Source organism: Ochotona princeps, chromosome 4, assembly GCF_030435755.1.
Source record: "Ochotona princeps isolate mOchPri1 chromosome 4, mOchPri1.hap1, whole genome shotgun sequence".
Taxonomy (NCBI): domain Eukaryota; kingdom Metazoa; phylum Chordata; class Mammalia; order Lagomorpha; family Ochotonidae; genus Ochotona; species Ochotona princeps.
In genome coordinates this window covers 84,512,791-84,526,619 of record NC_080835.1, presented here as the reverse complement: position 1 = coordinate 84,526,619, position 13,829 = coordinate 84,512,791, and the positions used below count along the sequence as shown (strand labels likewise).

General features: G+C 37.0%; 1 protein-coding gene across 1 annotated transcript in view; it reads left to right on the top strand.

Annotated features, from left to right (window-relative positions):
• Positions 1–13,829, top strand: part of DYNC2H1 (dynein cytoplasmic 2 heavy chain 1) — a 280,093-nt gene that overhangs the window by 146,932 nt on the left and 119,332 nt on the right. Inside the window, exons 68-71 of the mRNA XM_058663973.1 lie at positions 3,143–3,262; positions 3,879–4,013; positions 6,509–6,652; positions 8,190–8,279. Coding sequence (XP_058519956.1) covers positions 3,143–3,262; positions 3,879–4,013; positions 6,509–6,652; positions 8,190–8,279 — 489 coding nt within the window. The remainder of the gene's footprint in view (positions 1–3,142; positions 3,263–3,878; positions 4,014–6,508; positions 6,653–8,189; positions 8,280–13,829) is intronic.

Here is a 13,829-nt window from a genome sequence, read left to right as displayed (position 1 = left end):
ACTTTAAAAGTATACTTTCAAATGATAGTGAAGCATTCAGGCTTATTATCTACATTAAACTTGTACATTTGATGCTTTCAAAGAATTGCTGCTGCTTCCAAAGTAATTATTTTATAGTAAATTTCTGCTGCAAATGGTAGAATTTATGAGATGGATTGGAAATCAGGATTAAGATTGGCTGCTTTATTTTTATAGTTTTGAGAACTGAATTTGTTATCCAGCTGATTGAGAGTATTTTTTGACTACTATAAAGTATGCATCTTTTAATTAAGTTTATATTTGTGTGGCTCATTTAGAGTGATTTAGAATGATTCCATGAATTTGACAACGATATTTCCTATCCAAACCTTTACTCGCATTTTCTCACTAATTTTTCTGTAAAGTTATGACAGATGACTTTTTAAAAGGGTTTAATTATTTCAGAGACACTGACAGAGGGAAGGGAAGAGAGATAAGTCTTCCATTTGCTTTTTTTTACCCCCAAATACCCACAACATCTGATGCTGGGACAGATCAAAGCAGGAGTCAGGAACTTCACCTGGGTCTCCCAAATAGGTGGTAGGAACTTAAGGTATTTTCATAGGAGGCTGGATAGGAATTGGAGGCAGAATTCCATCACAGCCACCTTGATGTGCTAGATGTAGGTAGCCAAAGTACTGGCTTAGCTTGGTGATCCACAGTGCCTGCCCTCTAGGTGACGTTTTCAGTATCATCTTGGTTTTCTGTACTCAACAATTACAGATTTTTCCTCTCTTTGATGTACATGATGGCATGTATACTTTGCTGCCATTTTACTTCAGTGTGATTTTATTGGAAAAATTTCTATAGAGCCAATTTAAAAAAATTTATTTGAAAGAAGAGAAAGAGAATAAGAGAGCGAGAGATATAATTAGACAGAGAGATAGAGAGAAATAAAGATACTGAGAGGGAGATGGAGAAAGGGAGAGGAAAATAAATCTCTCATCTTCTGGTTCTTGGTTCAAATGCCCCCGACAGCCAGACCTGGCACACGCCAAGGCCAGTAGCCAAAAACACCATCTAAGGCTCCCACATAGGTGGCAGGGGTCAGGCATCTGAGCCATCATCTGCTGTCTCCCACAGTGTGCAGCAGCAAGAAGCCTGATTAGAAGCCAAGTCAACACTCAGTTCTCTGTGCTCCAGCACAAGATGTTCAAGTTCCAAGCAGCAGCTCAGCCTGCTTCAAAACAATTTACACTCCAGCTCTAAATTTAAAAATTATTCTTTCAAAATATTTTTCTTGCTATACCATGTAACTCAGCAAGTATATCTTTATTGTCTTTTGATTGACTTGATAATACTGTTGCAAATAAAACAGTGCAACAGTCATTCAAAATGTGGCAGAGTTAATTGGAGAAATTTTTCATTCTACCTAAGAAATCTTTACCAAACTGCTAAAAAGAGCTATGCAGAAAGAATAGAATGACAACGCTTTTCCTGCAACTTTTGAATTATGGGAATAGTTTATAACCATGCCATTTCTCATTTTATTTTTCAAAATGAATAAAAAATTTGACATAACATTTTAAAAACTTTTAAGTTTTATTTTTGTTTGAAAGGAGTTACAGAGAGCTAGGGAAAAGGGGTGGATAGGTAAAAATAGGGAGGGGCAAAAAGAGAGAAACAATCTTCTTTGTGGGCTCAATTTGCCAGTGGCCTCAACCACAAGAGCTGAGCTAGTCTAAAGCTTGGAGTTACGAACTTCTTCCAGGTCTCCCACAAGGGGGCCAGGGTCCAAAGACTTGAGCCTTCCTGCTCTGCTTTCCAAGCATATAAGTAGGCAGCTGAATGGGAAGTAGGGCAGCCAGGACTTGAGCCAGAGCCCATGTGGGATGGCAGTGCTGCAGAGGATTAGCTTGCTAGGCCACTGGCACAGCAAATGAAATCCATATACCATGGAATTTACTGAGTTAAAGTGCAAAACTCTATCATTTCATAGTGGAAGTACTAGTTCTTCTGCTACTGTGATCTGTAAAAAAATTGAGATAAACATTCTCAAAACAGATTACTGTTTTACTTTCCTTGATCAACGTAAAGTTTCACTTACTCTACATCCTTGCCAACTCTTACTTGTTTTGTAATTGTAATCTTAGAAACTAACATGCTATTGATTGTATTAAAATTATTTATTAAGTTGACATAGTATATCATTGAATGTGAAAAGAGGATAATCACAATTGCAGTCTGTGTGTTAATTTCTGGGGAAATGTTTGTCTTACAGTTGGCTAAAACTTTCTCATAAAAGGGTCAACATCATTCTATTTCAGTTTACTTATGTTCTATCTACATAATTAAACTTGGGTCAGGAAGAAAGGAACACAACATCATTGTTCACTGAAAGCTTTCCAAATTATCCCCAAATGGGACACTTCTTTAAGAAATACATACATTATCATTAAGGTAGAAAAAACAACAAAAAAAAATTCAAAAAAAGAAACACAAAGGAAGTTTTATAACTTTGACCAGCTGTTCTCATCATCATTGGTTGTATCCATTTTTAGAGATTTATTTATTTGGAAGAATTATACAGAAGATATACACACACATACACAAGCAGAGAAGGAAAAAGAGAGAGAAAGGGAGAGATCTCCCATACTCCAGTTCACACCTCTAATGACCTCTGTGGCCAGGGTGGGGGTAGCCAGGAATTTCTCCTGGGTCTCCCACATGGGTGGAGGGGTCCAAGTTCATGGGCTTTTCCAGGTGTGTTAGCAGGGAGCTGGACTGGAAGTAGAGCAGCTGCAACTCTTAACTGCTGCCGATATGAGATGCTGGTATTGCAGGCTGAGGTTTAACCCTTTGTGCCGCAACACCAGTGCCATGTCTGCCCATTTTTGATGTAGAGATGAGTATTTAGGTAGCCAAAGTATAGAGCCTGTTTGATGAACCTTTATCCTTATTATATTTTCTGTAAAATCACACATGGTTACAATATGGGACATTTTTTATTCAATCATATTTGACTTTCCTAATTGTGAAGATGTCTCATGTTTAATTAGAAAATTTCAACTCAGATAACACAGTAACATAATAACTTATGTATCATTTATAATACTTGTTTGTAATGTTTGGTTGAACACAAGGCCTACATGTGTCTTATTGGCTTCTGTTGTTTATTTATTAGCTTTTGGCTTTAACTATTCAGCATGAGAAACCTGACCTAGAGGAACAGAAAACAAAATTATTACAACAGGAGGAAGATAAGAAAATACAGCTAGCCAAGCTTGAGGAATCTCTTTTAGAGGTAAAATTTAGTTAATAAGCATGTATTTTTCATATCGCTCTTTTCTTTATACTTTTTTGGGTACTTTTTTTTTCTTAAATTAATAGTATCTGTCAAATATTTTGTTTCGAATGACAGGTTAGATTTAGAGTAAAATCTTAAACAGTAAAAAAAGTATCTTTTATGAATCAAGATGTTAAGGAGTAAAGATAAGTAATTTTTTAGCAATAACTTATTTGTGCTGCATTGCTTCATTATTTCATAATTTAATGCTCAGAATTTCAAGAGGCATAAAACAGCATGCACTCTGATTTAATCTGTACTGTTGGGTTGTGTTATCTTTATCATAGTGATAAAATTAATGCATGTACAATGCTTTGATGACAAACATGCTTTAACAATGAACCATAGTATGTTTTTAATTTTTATTTTTAATTTTGAATTTTATGATACAATTCTCTAGAGTCTGGGATTTCCCCCCACCCTCCAAATTCCCATGAATCATATTTTTTTATCTAGGACTATAAAATGTTAAATTTTCTGAAATTTTAAGGTAATAAAATTAATCATTATTAATATGAACTGTAATATATTTTTGACATTTAACAATATTAATAGTATTAATTTTTTCCTGCAGACTCTTGCCACATCTCAAGGCAATATTTTGGAAAATAAGGATTTGATTGAATCTTTGAATCAGACAAAAGCCAGCAGTGCACTTATTCAAGAGTCACTTAAAGAATCTCACAGACTTCAAAGTTTCCTTGACAAAGTAATTATTGCTTTTGCGATTTTGTCATATTTACTTAAATGCTTTTGTCAATATGATAGAAAGGACTTTCAGAATAAGATGATGTCAAAAATAGCAATCTGTTAAAAAACATTAGAACTGTGTGTTTGATTCTTACTTGCATTAGAGAGAGTGGGTAGATATTAGGCACGTTGAGGATATGGATTTAGTGATCATTATGCTGCGCTGTGCTCTGTTGCTTTTGAAGTTATATTATATAAAGTAGAACTTCAGTTTTGCATTGATTTTGACACTATATTGCGAAAATGAGTGTTAGTATCTTGGCCATCTTTCAAACTGCTTTTTGAGTTGAGGCAAGTTGCATATAATCAAAAAAGTTACATAATCACTTTTTTCATTGATAGTGTATTTTTTCTCTTTATTTTGAGCCTCATGCGTTGTCTGAGCTATTTTTCTTACAAGTGGCTTCAAATCCTTTTACTTTATTCTTTTGATATTTCCTTGAGTGAAATTTTAACCTTGCATTTTCACAGTTTAGATGGTTAATTTTAAAAATCGTTTTGGGAATTTGAATTAAAAAATAAGTTCATTTTGATGGAAATCCTTTGAAACCCATGCATAGCATTTTTGCACCATGTATTTTCCAGTAACTTTTTGAAAAACTCTTGTAGCTTTTCCTCATCTAGTCAGGTTGCTTAGCTCAGCTGGAGACAGGCCGGCAGCCAGGCAGCGTAAAGGTGCTGCGCCTTTCCAGTCTCTGGCCTGACCTGAGCCCTCACTGACCTTGCATTCTTCGCCATTCCTTTTAATGATCTTTTCAAAAATAAGTTCCACACATTTGGTGCCCAAATTTTGCAATTACTTTATTTCACTTTCTTCACTTGTGCAAGAATTCTGTTGAAATTTGAGATCAAATTTATAACCTGATTCTAATCCAATCACTTTATCTTCTCTACCTGGTGTAATTGTCATTTTATCCTAATGAAATCTGAAAATTCTGTATTTTTTTTTCTAGAAAGGCATTTCTGAGTAACATACCTAATTGTATAGCATTGCTTGTAAAATTCCCGTGGTTTTTGATCATGGCTGCATGGTACACCTTCTTTGTTTTAATCAAACACTTTAGTCATATCATACTGTGTCTTCCATCCTAGTACTAACCAGCCTGACCCTGCTTAGGTTCCAAGATCAAATGAGATCAGCCACGTTCAGGGTGGTATGACCGTAGACCATATCATACTGTTTCTGTTACCCTTTCTTACCCTTCAGGAAAACTTAAATTGCCTGTATTTTCTGATGCTGTGTGTTTTTTTCTTTTAAAGATTTATGTATTTTTTTTATTTGAAAGTCTTTCAGAGAGAAGGAAAGACAGAGATCTTCCATCTACTGATTCTCTTGCCAAATGGCTGCAATGGCCAGAGCTGGTCCAGTCCAAAGCTGGGAGCTAGAAGCTTTCTTCAGGTCCCTCATGTAGGTGCGGGGTGGAAGATCTTGGACCATCTGATGCTGCTTTAACAGGCTGTAACCAGACAGCTGGATCGGAAATGGGGCATCCAAAATAACCAGTCAACTGCATATGGGATTCTGATACTATAGGTAGAGGATTAGCCTGTTGAGCCACCACACTTTCCTCTGTTTATATTGAACAATGCTAGGTGCTTTATTAATTATTATGTGGACACATGTTACAATCGTCTTCTCTTCTTACAGTTGTATAAATGCTCTCATTGGCTCAAATTCCAAATGTTAGTATCATAGTTTGAACTCCTGTGCACTTAAGGTATAACCTAGTACTGTCATACTCTCTTGTATTACTTAAGTTGGCACTGAGAAGTAAATTACCTGCCCTGGTGTGATGGCTCCACTGGCTAATCCTCTCTTGCAATTGCCAGGATTACATATGGGTGCTGGTTCATGTCCCAGCTTCCCCACTTCCCATCCAGCTCCCTGCTTGTGGCCTGAGAAAGCAGTGGAGGATGACCCACGGCTTTGGGACCCTGCACCCATGTGGGAGAACCGGAAGAAGCTCCTGGCTCCTGGTTTTGGATCAGCTTGACCCTGACTGCTGTGGCCATTTGGGGAGTGAACCTGCAGATGGGAGATTTTTCTCTCTGTATCTCCTTCTCTTTATGAATCTGTCTTTCCTATTGCAAAAATTTAAAAATAAGAGATGTAAATGCCATTATCTATTCTGATCACATACTATTTACCATTCTATCCTATCCTCTCCTAATACAACAATCCATGATCCTCTTTTAGTGCTATTATGTGAAGGATGCAAGGTCTATTTTGTTAAAGCAGCATGGAGAGACTAAGGTATATACTGTCCCAAGCTTCATAAAAATAAAGAAAAATTTACTTTATTCTATGACTTTTAATTACAAAATTCTCTGATTTGTCACCCTGATTTATGTTATACGAAAGAATATCATGAGCTATGTTCATAGAGGGCAGTGGGAGGCAGTAAGACACTAGTACTAACGTACTTCCCCTCTCTTCCCCTCAATGATTCACAGGAGCGGGATGCCTATCTCCCTCTTGCTGAGAGTGCCAGCAAGATGTACTTCATTATCTCTGACTTGTCCAAAATTAATAACATGTACCGTTTTAGTTTGGCCTCATTTCTCCGACTTTTCCAAAGAGCTCTGCAAAACAAACAGGTGAGGTGCTAATTACCCTGTAGCCGAGACTGAACTAATGAGTTAACTTTATTAGGTGCTTAATTCACAGTCATGTCCTGAGAAAACTTATGTAGAATTATATTTAAAAACACTACTGGTAACTATATTTGAAATAGTCCAATTTCCTAATTTTATTTTACATGTTTTAACACATTTTCCCTTTTAATGGAAATAATCTATGTCTTAAGTATAATTATAACACATGGTAATATCTTAAGATTTATTTTTTATTTGAATCACAGAGAGAGATCTTTGATCTCCTGGTTCATTCCCAGAATGGACACAGAGGCTGGACCTGAGCCGATCAGAAGCCAGGAACCAGGAGTTCTGAGCATGTCACATGGCTGCAGGTCCCAAGGACTTGGGCCATTCTCTGTTCTTTCCCAGGCCCAAGTCCATGAGCTGAGTCTTAGTGGAGTAGCTAGGCCCTCGTGTGTTGGTGGAGCCAAAGGAGGAAGCTTAATCTACTGCGCCACAGTGCTGGCTCTAAGATGTGTTCATCTTTAAAAAGTAAATGATTTAGAAAGGTAGCATAAGTAATTATCCATATATAAGCATTACCTTTGGGAAAATCTGCATTTTATGCTCTGTTATATGTCCTTGTTGTTTGAAGCTGTAATGAATGCTAGGTATTGTTTTAGATAATGAAAATGTACAAGTGTACACTGCCTTATCATGATTATATTCTTTTTCAAACATGTTAATTAAATTTAAAAGACAGGATGAGAGTGAGTTCTCCCATCAGATAGTTCACTGCTCATGCACCCACAAATGCTGGAGATGAGATGAGGATATAGCAAAATTTGGAGTTGAGAATTCAGTTTCATGGCTCCAAGATGGGACGCTGGAGTCCATTCACTTGAGCCATTACTGCTTCTGCCCAGAGCAGTGGGAAATCAAGACAAACAGTGGACCAGGCATCTTAATCAACTTAACTGCTGGTTTGTCACACTGGCTTTGAGATAAATAAATAAATTGGGTTAATGTAGAAAGTAAGGATGTATATGAGTTTTGCAATAGCAATTTCAAGGTCATCATTCATGCTTTTCCAACCTGGAGGGTGTAATTTAAGATTGTCTAGGTTTTTACATTGGGAATGAGATTATTTTTGGGGTTGCTTTGATCATATTCTTTGGAATAGATTTGTTATTATAATATGTATGCAAGTAGTTTGGGTGGCTTTTGCCCAGATTGATAGAAAATAGTATTTTTGATTCAAGTAAGAATCAGATGGTAAAATTCAATTCCTTTGTGTGTGTGTGGAGGGGGAATTGATTGCACTTTCCATTTATTGAATGCTTTAGCTGTACATTGGATAAAAAATTATTTTTTCTGGTTGTATTAGTGTACAAGTTTAATGACCTTACTGTTTAGTACCTTTAGTTCTATGGCCAAAGATATTTGTTCCAAAATCAGTTTTGAGTCTAGAGGAACAGCTTATAAAAATGACTAAAGAAGCTTTTTCATTGTTTATAAAATTCCTAACTTATTAAAATTTTCAAATTGTTATCTACAGGAATCTGAAAATACAGAACAGAGAATTCAGTCTCTTATTAACTCATTAAAACATATGGTATATGAATATATATGCCGTTGTCTATTTAAGGTAAGCATTATGTTTTTAAAATACAGATGTTCTTTGATGATCAGTTTCCTTCTGTAGTTACAGTTATATAGCTCTTTAATTATTAGAAATACAAAACTGATATTTTCACAGAATAATATCCATTGCTGATTGGAATTTCATACAGCAGTCTGGGATGCAGTTGAACACTGACAAATGAGAAAGGCAGAACAAATACTCAGCTAGTGACTTAGCCCTGAGTGTGCTAGTAGTTACTAAAAGAGCAATAATGCATTATTATGATTTGGTATCTACACAGAGTTTCTGAGATTGGACAGGATTGGGTGTGTTCAAGGTGGTATGACTATAGGCTACAGAAACCTTATCATTAGCACTAGTGACATTCTAGGCCATGTAATTCTTTGTTGTTAACAGGGTGTTCTGTACATTTGCATTGATTAGCAGAATCCAGAGTCTGTACCAACGGATGGCAGTAGCACTGTGCACTCTCTACTGTGAGAGTGAAAATGTCTGTAAGCATAACGCAGTACTCCGAGTTGGGGTACAGATGCATTAAATGTTGCTGACATTAGTCATTAAGCTATTGCCTATTTCTGCAGTCTGAACAAAATTTGGTCTACATGTGTTAGTATTAAAAAGGTCCCAGAAGAACACATGATGAACAATCAACATGGGATCACAGGGAGCAGATTGGAGACACAGGAGCTGGGGCTGCGGATGATGTAGCAGAAGTGTAGCGTGGGAGCCCAGGATGGAAACTCGCAAGAGAGCGTGGCACCAGTGATGGCAAATGGAGAACCAGGCACTGAATAGGATAAGTAAAATTGACCTGTACAGCTGTGGATGATCTAGCTGAAAAAGTAGCCCCAAGGAAAAGAATTTGCTAATCAGAGTCGTGGTGGCCATGTGCATTGGCACATGAGTGAGGTTACTGATGCCTCCCCTGCAAAGGAGCAAAACACTATGTCAACCTCAGAGTGAACTGAGAAGGACATCGAGTAACTGTCAGATAAAGAATTTTTAAAAATCATTGTAAAGCTCCTTGAAAACAAGAAGCACAAATAGGAGCTGAAGAAATTTAATGACTATATTACATAGGAAATAACATTGAAACAAAATCAAGCTGATTGTTAAAAATGAAGAATACAATGCAACAAAATTCAGGGGAAAGCCTCAAAAAGAGAGTGAATGAGACAGGAAAAAGAATTTCAGAATTGGAAGACAACTTGTATAATAATGCTAAAACAGTCAAAAGGCTGGGAATAGAACTGAGTCTAGCCATAAAAGCATCCAATAATTAAGGAACACCATCAAAAGCCAACATGGGTTATGGGAATTCCAGAAGGTACAGAAAGAGAAACTGGGCTCAAAGTTGTGTTCAATGAAATAATAATTGAGAACTTCCTTAACATGGAGAAAAAATTGACAAATGAAATACAGGATGGGCACAGAACTTGGAATAGAGTTGGCTAAGTATGATTCTCACCACAACACATCATATTGTAGCTTTCTTTGGTTGAACATAAAGAAAAGATGCTTAAATATGCCTGTGGAAAAATCAATTAACATATAGAAGGAACCCCAATTAGACTCACATTTGACTTCTCAGGGGAAACTCTACAGGTCAACAGAATGAACATATTCCACATCCTAAGAGAAAAAAATTGTTAGCCCAGTATAATGTATCCAGTAAAGCTTTCTCTTACCTTTGGAAATGAAAGAAAATACTTCCAAAGCAAATGCTGAATGACTTCACCTTTACTAGACCTGCCGTACAAATGTTGCTTATAGATGTGCTTCAAACAGAGAAAAGGAATAACACCTACCAAATTAAAGGCGAACATGGAAAACATCCCAATAAAATGATAAAAAATATCTAAATCAAACAATGAACAAACCATTGCTAAAATGACAGGACCAAATCACAAACTTTAAATATTAGCCCTGAATGTAAATAGCTTTAACTCATCAACCAAGTGACATACATTAGCAGACTATATTAAAAAAAAAAAAAAAAGAACAGGACCCATCTATTGTTGTCTGCAGGAAATACATCTCATCAGGAAAGATCTGTGGGAACAAGGTGAAAGGATGGAAAAGGATATTCCAGAATATTGGAAAGAAAAAACAAGCTGGGATAGCCATCTGATATCAGAAAAATAGACTTAATGTGAAGAACATTAGAAGAGATGAAGAAGAGCACTCCATAATGATCATGGAAGTTATTAGAGTTTCTGACTATATTTGATAGTTGTACATGAAGGAATTGGAACAGATGATTGAGAGATTATTTTATTACTGTTTCTCCTCCTTCATGAAAGTATTATTTCAAAGAAACCTGAAAGATATGTGAAGAATGTGCAATTTGATATGAGTAGAAATTGTTTCTTACAACTCCTTGAATAGTGATGTTCATAGTTCACCTTGCCTCCTTTTCCAAATGAGTTTGTTCATTGATGGTGTAAAATTAAATGGATATTGCATCTTGAGATAAATTCTACCTCATTATTATATTTTTGTGCCAATAGCTTAATTGTGATTCTGCTTCTTTTTTTCTTTGATATCAAAGTGTTCTTTCTCATTTAAAAAATGTGAAGGTTTTCTCTTGGGTGTTTCTGAAATTTTATAACTAAATTAAAGTGAATTTTCATAATTTATATAATTTTCTCCTGCTTTGATAACTTTGGAACACTCTCCCTTTGAGTTTTGTTAGAGTTGGATGTGCATAGGATGGCTCACTATACACATGATTTAGCTTCAAGTACAAATGAGAAAGCTCAAATTCTTTTCTGTATCAACTCCTCTGAGCTTAAAGCAGGATTCTCCTTAGGGTAGCACCTACTCTATAGTTTTTATTCAGCATGTTTTAAAGTAGTGAATATTGTAGAGTAGAAGTCAAGGGGATTAACTTATTCTTTCTACTGCTTCATAGTATCATTAAGAATCATGCTGTACCTGGGATATTATAAATTAAATTTCCTTTCCAGTATTTGTAGTATATCAGTTTCAAATGTATCAGATAGTGATTATTGCTTGTCACCTTTTAATTTCCTTACATATATTGCCATTTAATTTCTGTGAAAATGCTATTCTACAGAGGAGCAAACCAGTAACTCAGAATAAACTGGTAACCTTTTTCTACAACACTCAGATCTAAAGGATATAGAGTTGGAATTCAAATGCATGCGTCTTGATGCTGAAGTTTGTAAGTTTTATAAGGGAAAAGTACTATTCCTAGAGTTGTGAAATTGATATTTTTAGAAATGGGGAGGCATGTCAATAACATTGAACTTCTCCATTTGTATAAACATATTATTTAATTTTACACAGAGTTAAGAGTATGATCCTTCTAACCCTGCTGACAACACTTAGTGCTTTGTTTTAGTTTTTAACAGCTCCAGTGTAATTACAGACACAATTCTAAAACTGTAATGATTTGCCCTCTGTCCTTCCGCTTTTCCCTCCTCCTCCCTCCTCCCCAACCATACTTCCCTCCTCTCTTTCTTTTATTAGTTGGTTTAATAACATAGTTCAATTTGGGCCCGGCGGCATGGCCTAGCAGCTAAAGTCCTCGCCTTGAAGGCCCCGGGATCCCATGTGGGCGCCGGTTCTAATCCCGGCAGCTCCACTTCCCATCCAGCTCCCTGCTTGTGGCCTGGGAAAGCAGTTGACGATGGCCCAAAGCTTTGGGACCCTGCACCCGCTGGGAGACCCAGAAGAGGTTCCTGGTCCCGGCATCGGATTGGCACGTACCAGCCCGTTGCGGCTCACTTGGGGAGTGAATCATCGGATGGAAGATCTTCCTCTCTGTCTCTCCTCCTCTCTGTATATCCGGCTTTCCAATAATAATAAAATCTTTAAAAAAAATAACATATTTCAATTTATATTACAGTTAAGGGATTAATGCTCCACCAAATAAAGAGTTCAGCAAGTAAAAAGAATCTTTTTTAGCAGTAACATAGGCAAAGAGTGTAAACAATAACAAAATGTGAACACGACTATTTCACTCATATACAATAGGTTTTAAAGTAATTGAAGATATTGATCTTATTGCAATATAACATTCTTAACTGACAAAACTATTTGTAGAGGTACTGATGCATGTGGCCATTTCTCTTTTAGTTTTTGCTTTTTGCTTCCCCCCCCCTTTTTGATTTTAGCACCTGTGTGTAAGGGCAAACATTAATTTCTTTTTCTTTGGCTGGCTTATTTCACCCAACATGATCTCCACGTGCAGCATTTTTGATGCAAATGATAAATTTTCATCTTTTTAAAAGCTGAATGACACTTGGTGTGTGTGTGTGTGTGTGTGTGTGTGTGTGTGTGATGTTAATGGTAGACATTTAGGTTGAATCCATGTTTTGGTTATTGTGAACAGTGCTGGTATAAACATGCAATGTTTTCGTGTTTTCTGGATATTTATCCACTAGTGGGATTGCTGGATCATGTGGCAAGTCTGTTTCTAGTTTTCAAAGAAATCTCTGCATTATTTTACACAGTAGCTGAACTAATTCACCTTTCCACCAACAGTGTATAATATTTGTCCTATCTGTGCACTAGATGATGACCGTACTGACAGGATTAAGTGATAGCTCATGGAGGTTTTAATTTGCATTTTCCTGAATAACTAGTGATGTTGAAAATGTTTTCCATTGGGCCTGGCGGCGTGGCCTAGCGGCTAAAGTCCTCGCCTTGAAAGCCCCGGAATCCCATATGGGCGCCAGTTCTAATCCCGGCAGCTCCACTTCCCATCCAGCTCCCTGCTTGTGGCCTGGGAAAGCAGTCGAGGACGGCCCAAACCTTTGGGACCCTGCACCCGCGTGGGAGACCCGGAAGAGGTTCCTGGTTCCCGGCATCGGATTGGCGCGCACCGGCCCGTTGCGGCTCACTTAGGGAGTGAAACATCGGATGGAAGATCTTCCTATCTGTCTCTCCTCCTCTCTGTATATCCGGCTTTCCAATAATAATTAAAAAAAAAAAAAAGAAAAGAAAATGTTTTCCATTTATTTATTTTTTCTTTTGAGAAGTATCTGTTGAGATCTTTTGTCTGTTTTGTAACTGGGTTGTTTGATTTTGTTGTTAATTTTTAAAAAGATTTATTTATTCTTATTGGAAAGTCAAATACAGAAAGGATGAGAAACAGAGAGGAAGATCCGTCCACTGGTTCACTCCCCAAGAGGCTACAATGGCCAGAGCTGAGCCAATCCAAAACCAGGAGCCTCTTCCAGGTCTCCCACATGGGGGTAGGGTCCCAGAGCTTTGAGCTGTCTTTGGTTTCCCATGCCACAGGCAGGGAGCTGGATGAGAAGTGGGGCTGCTGGGACACGAACCAGAGTCCATATGGGATCGTAGTGCAATGCAAGGAGTTTAGTCACTAGGCTACCACATTGGGCGCTGTTCTGTTTTTAAGTTGCTGATGTATTCTGGATATTAATTCTTTGTCAGATATGTAGTTCACAAATATTTTATCCCATTTTGTTTCTTTTCTTGTGTATTCTCTCTATTGAGTATTTCCATTGCTGTGCATAAGCTTCTAAGTTCAATAAAGTATTTTTTTTCAAATGCTTTTTC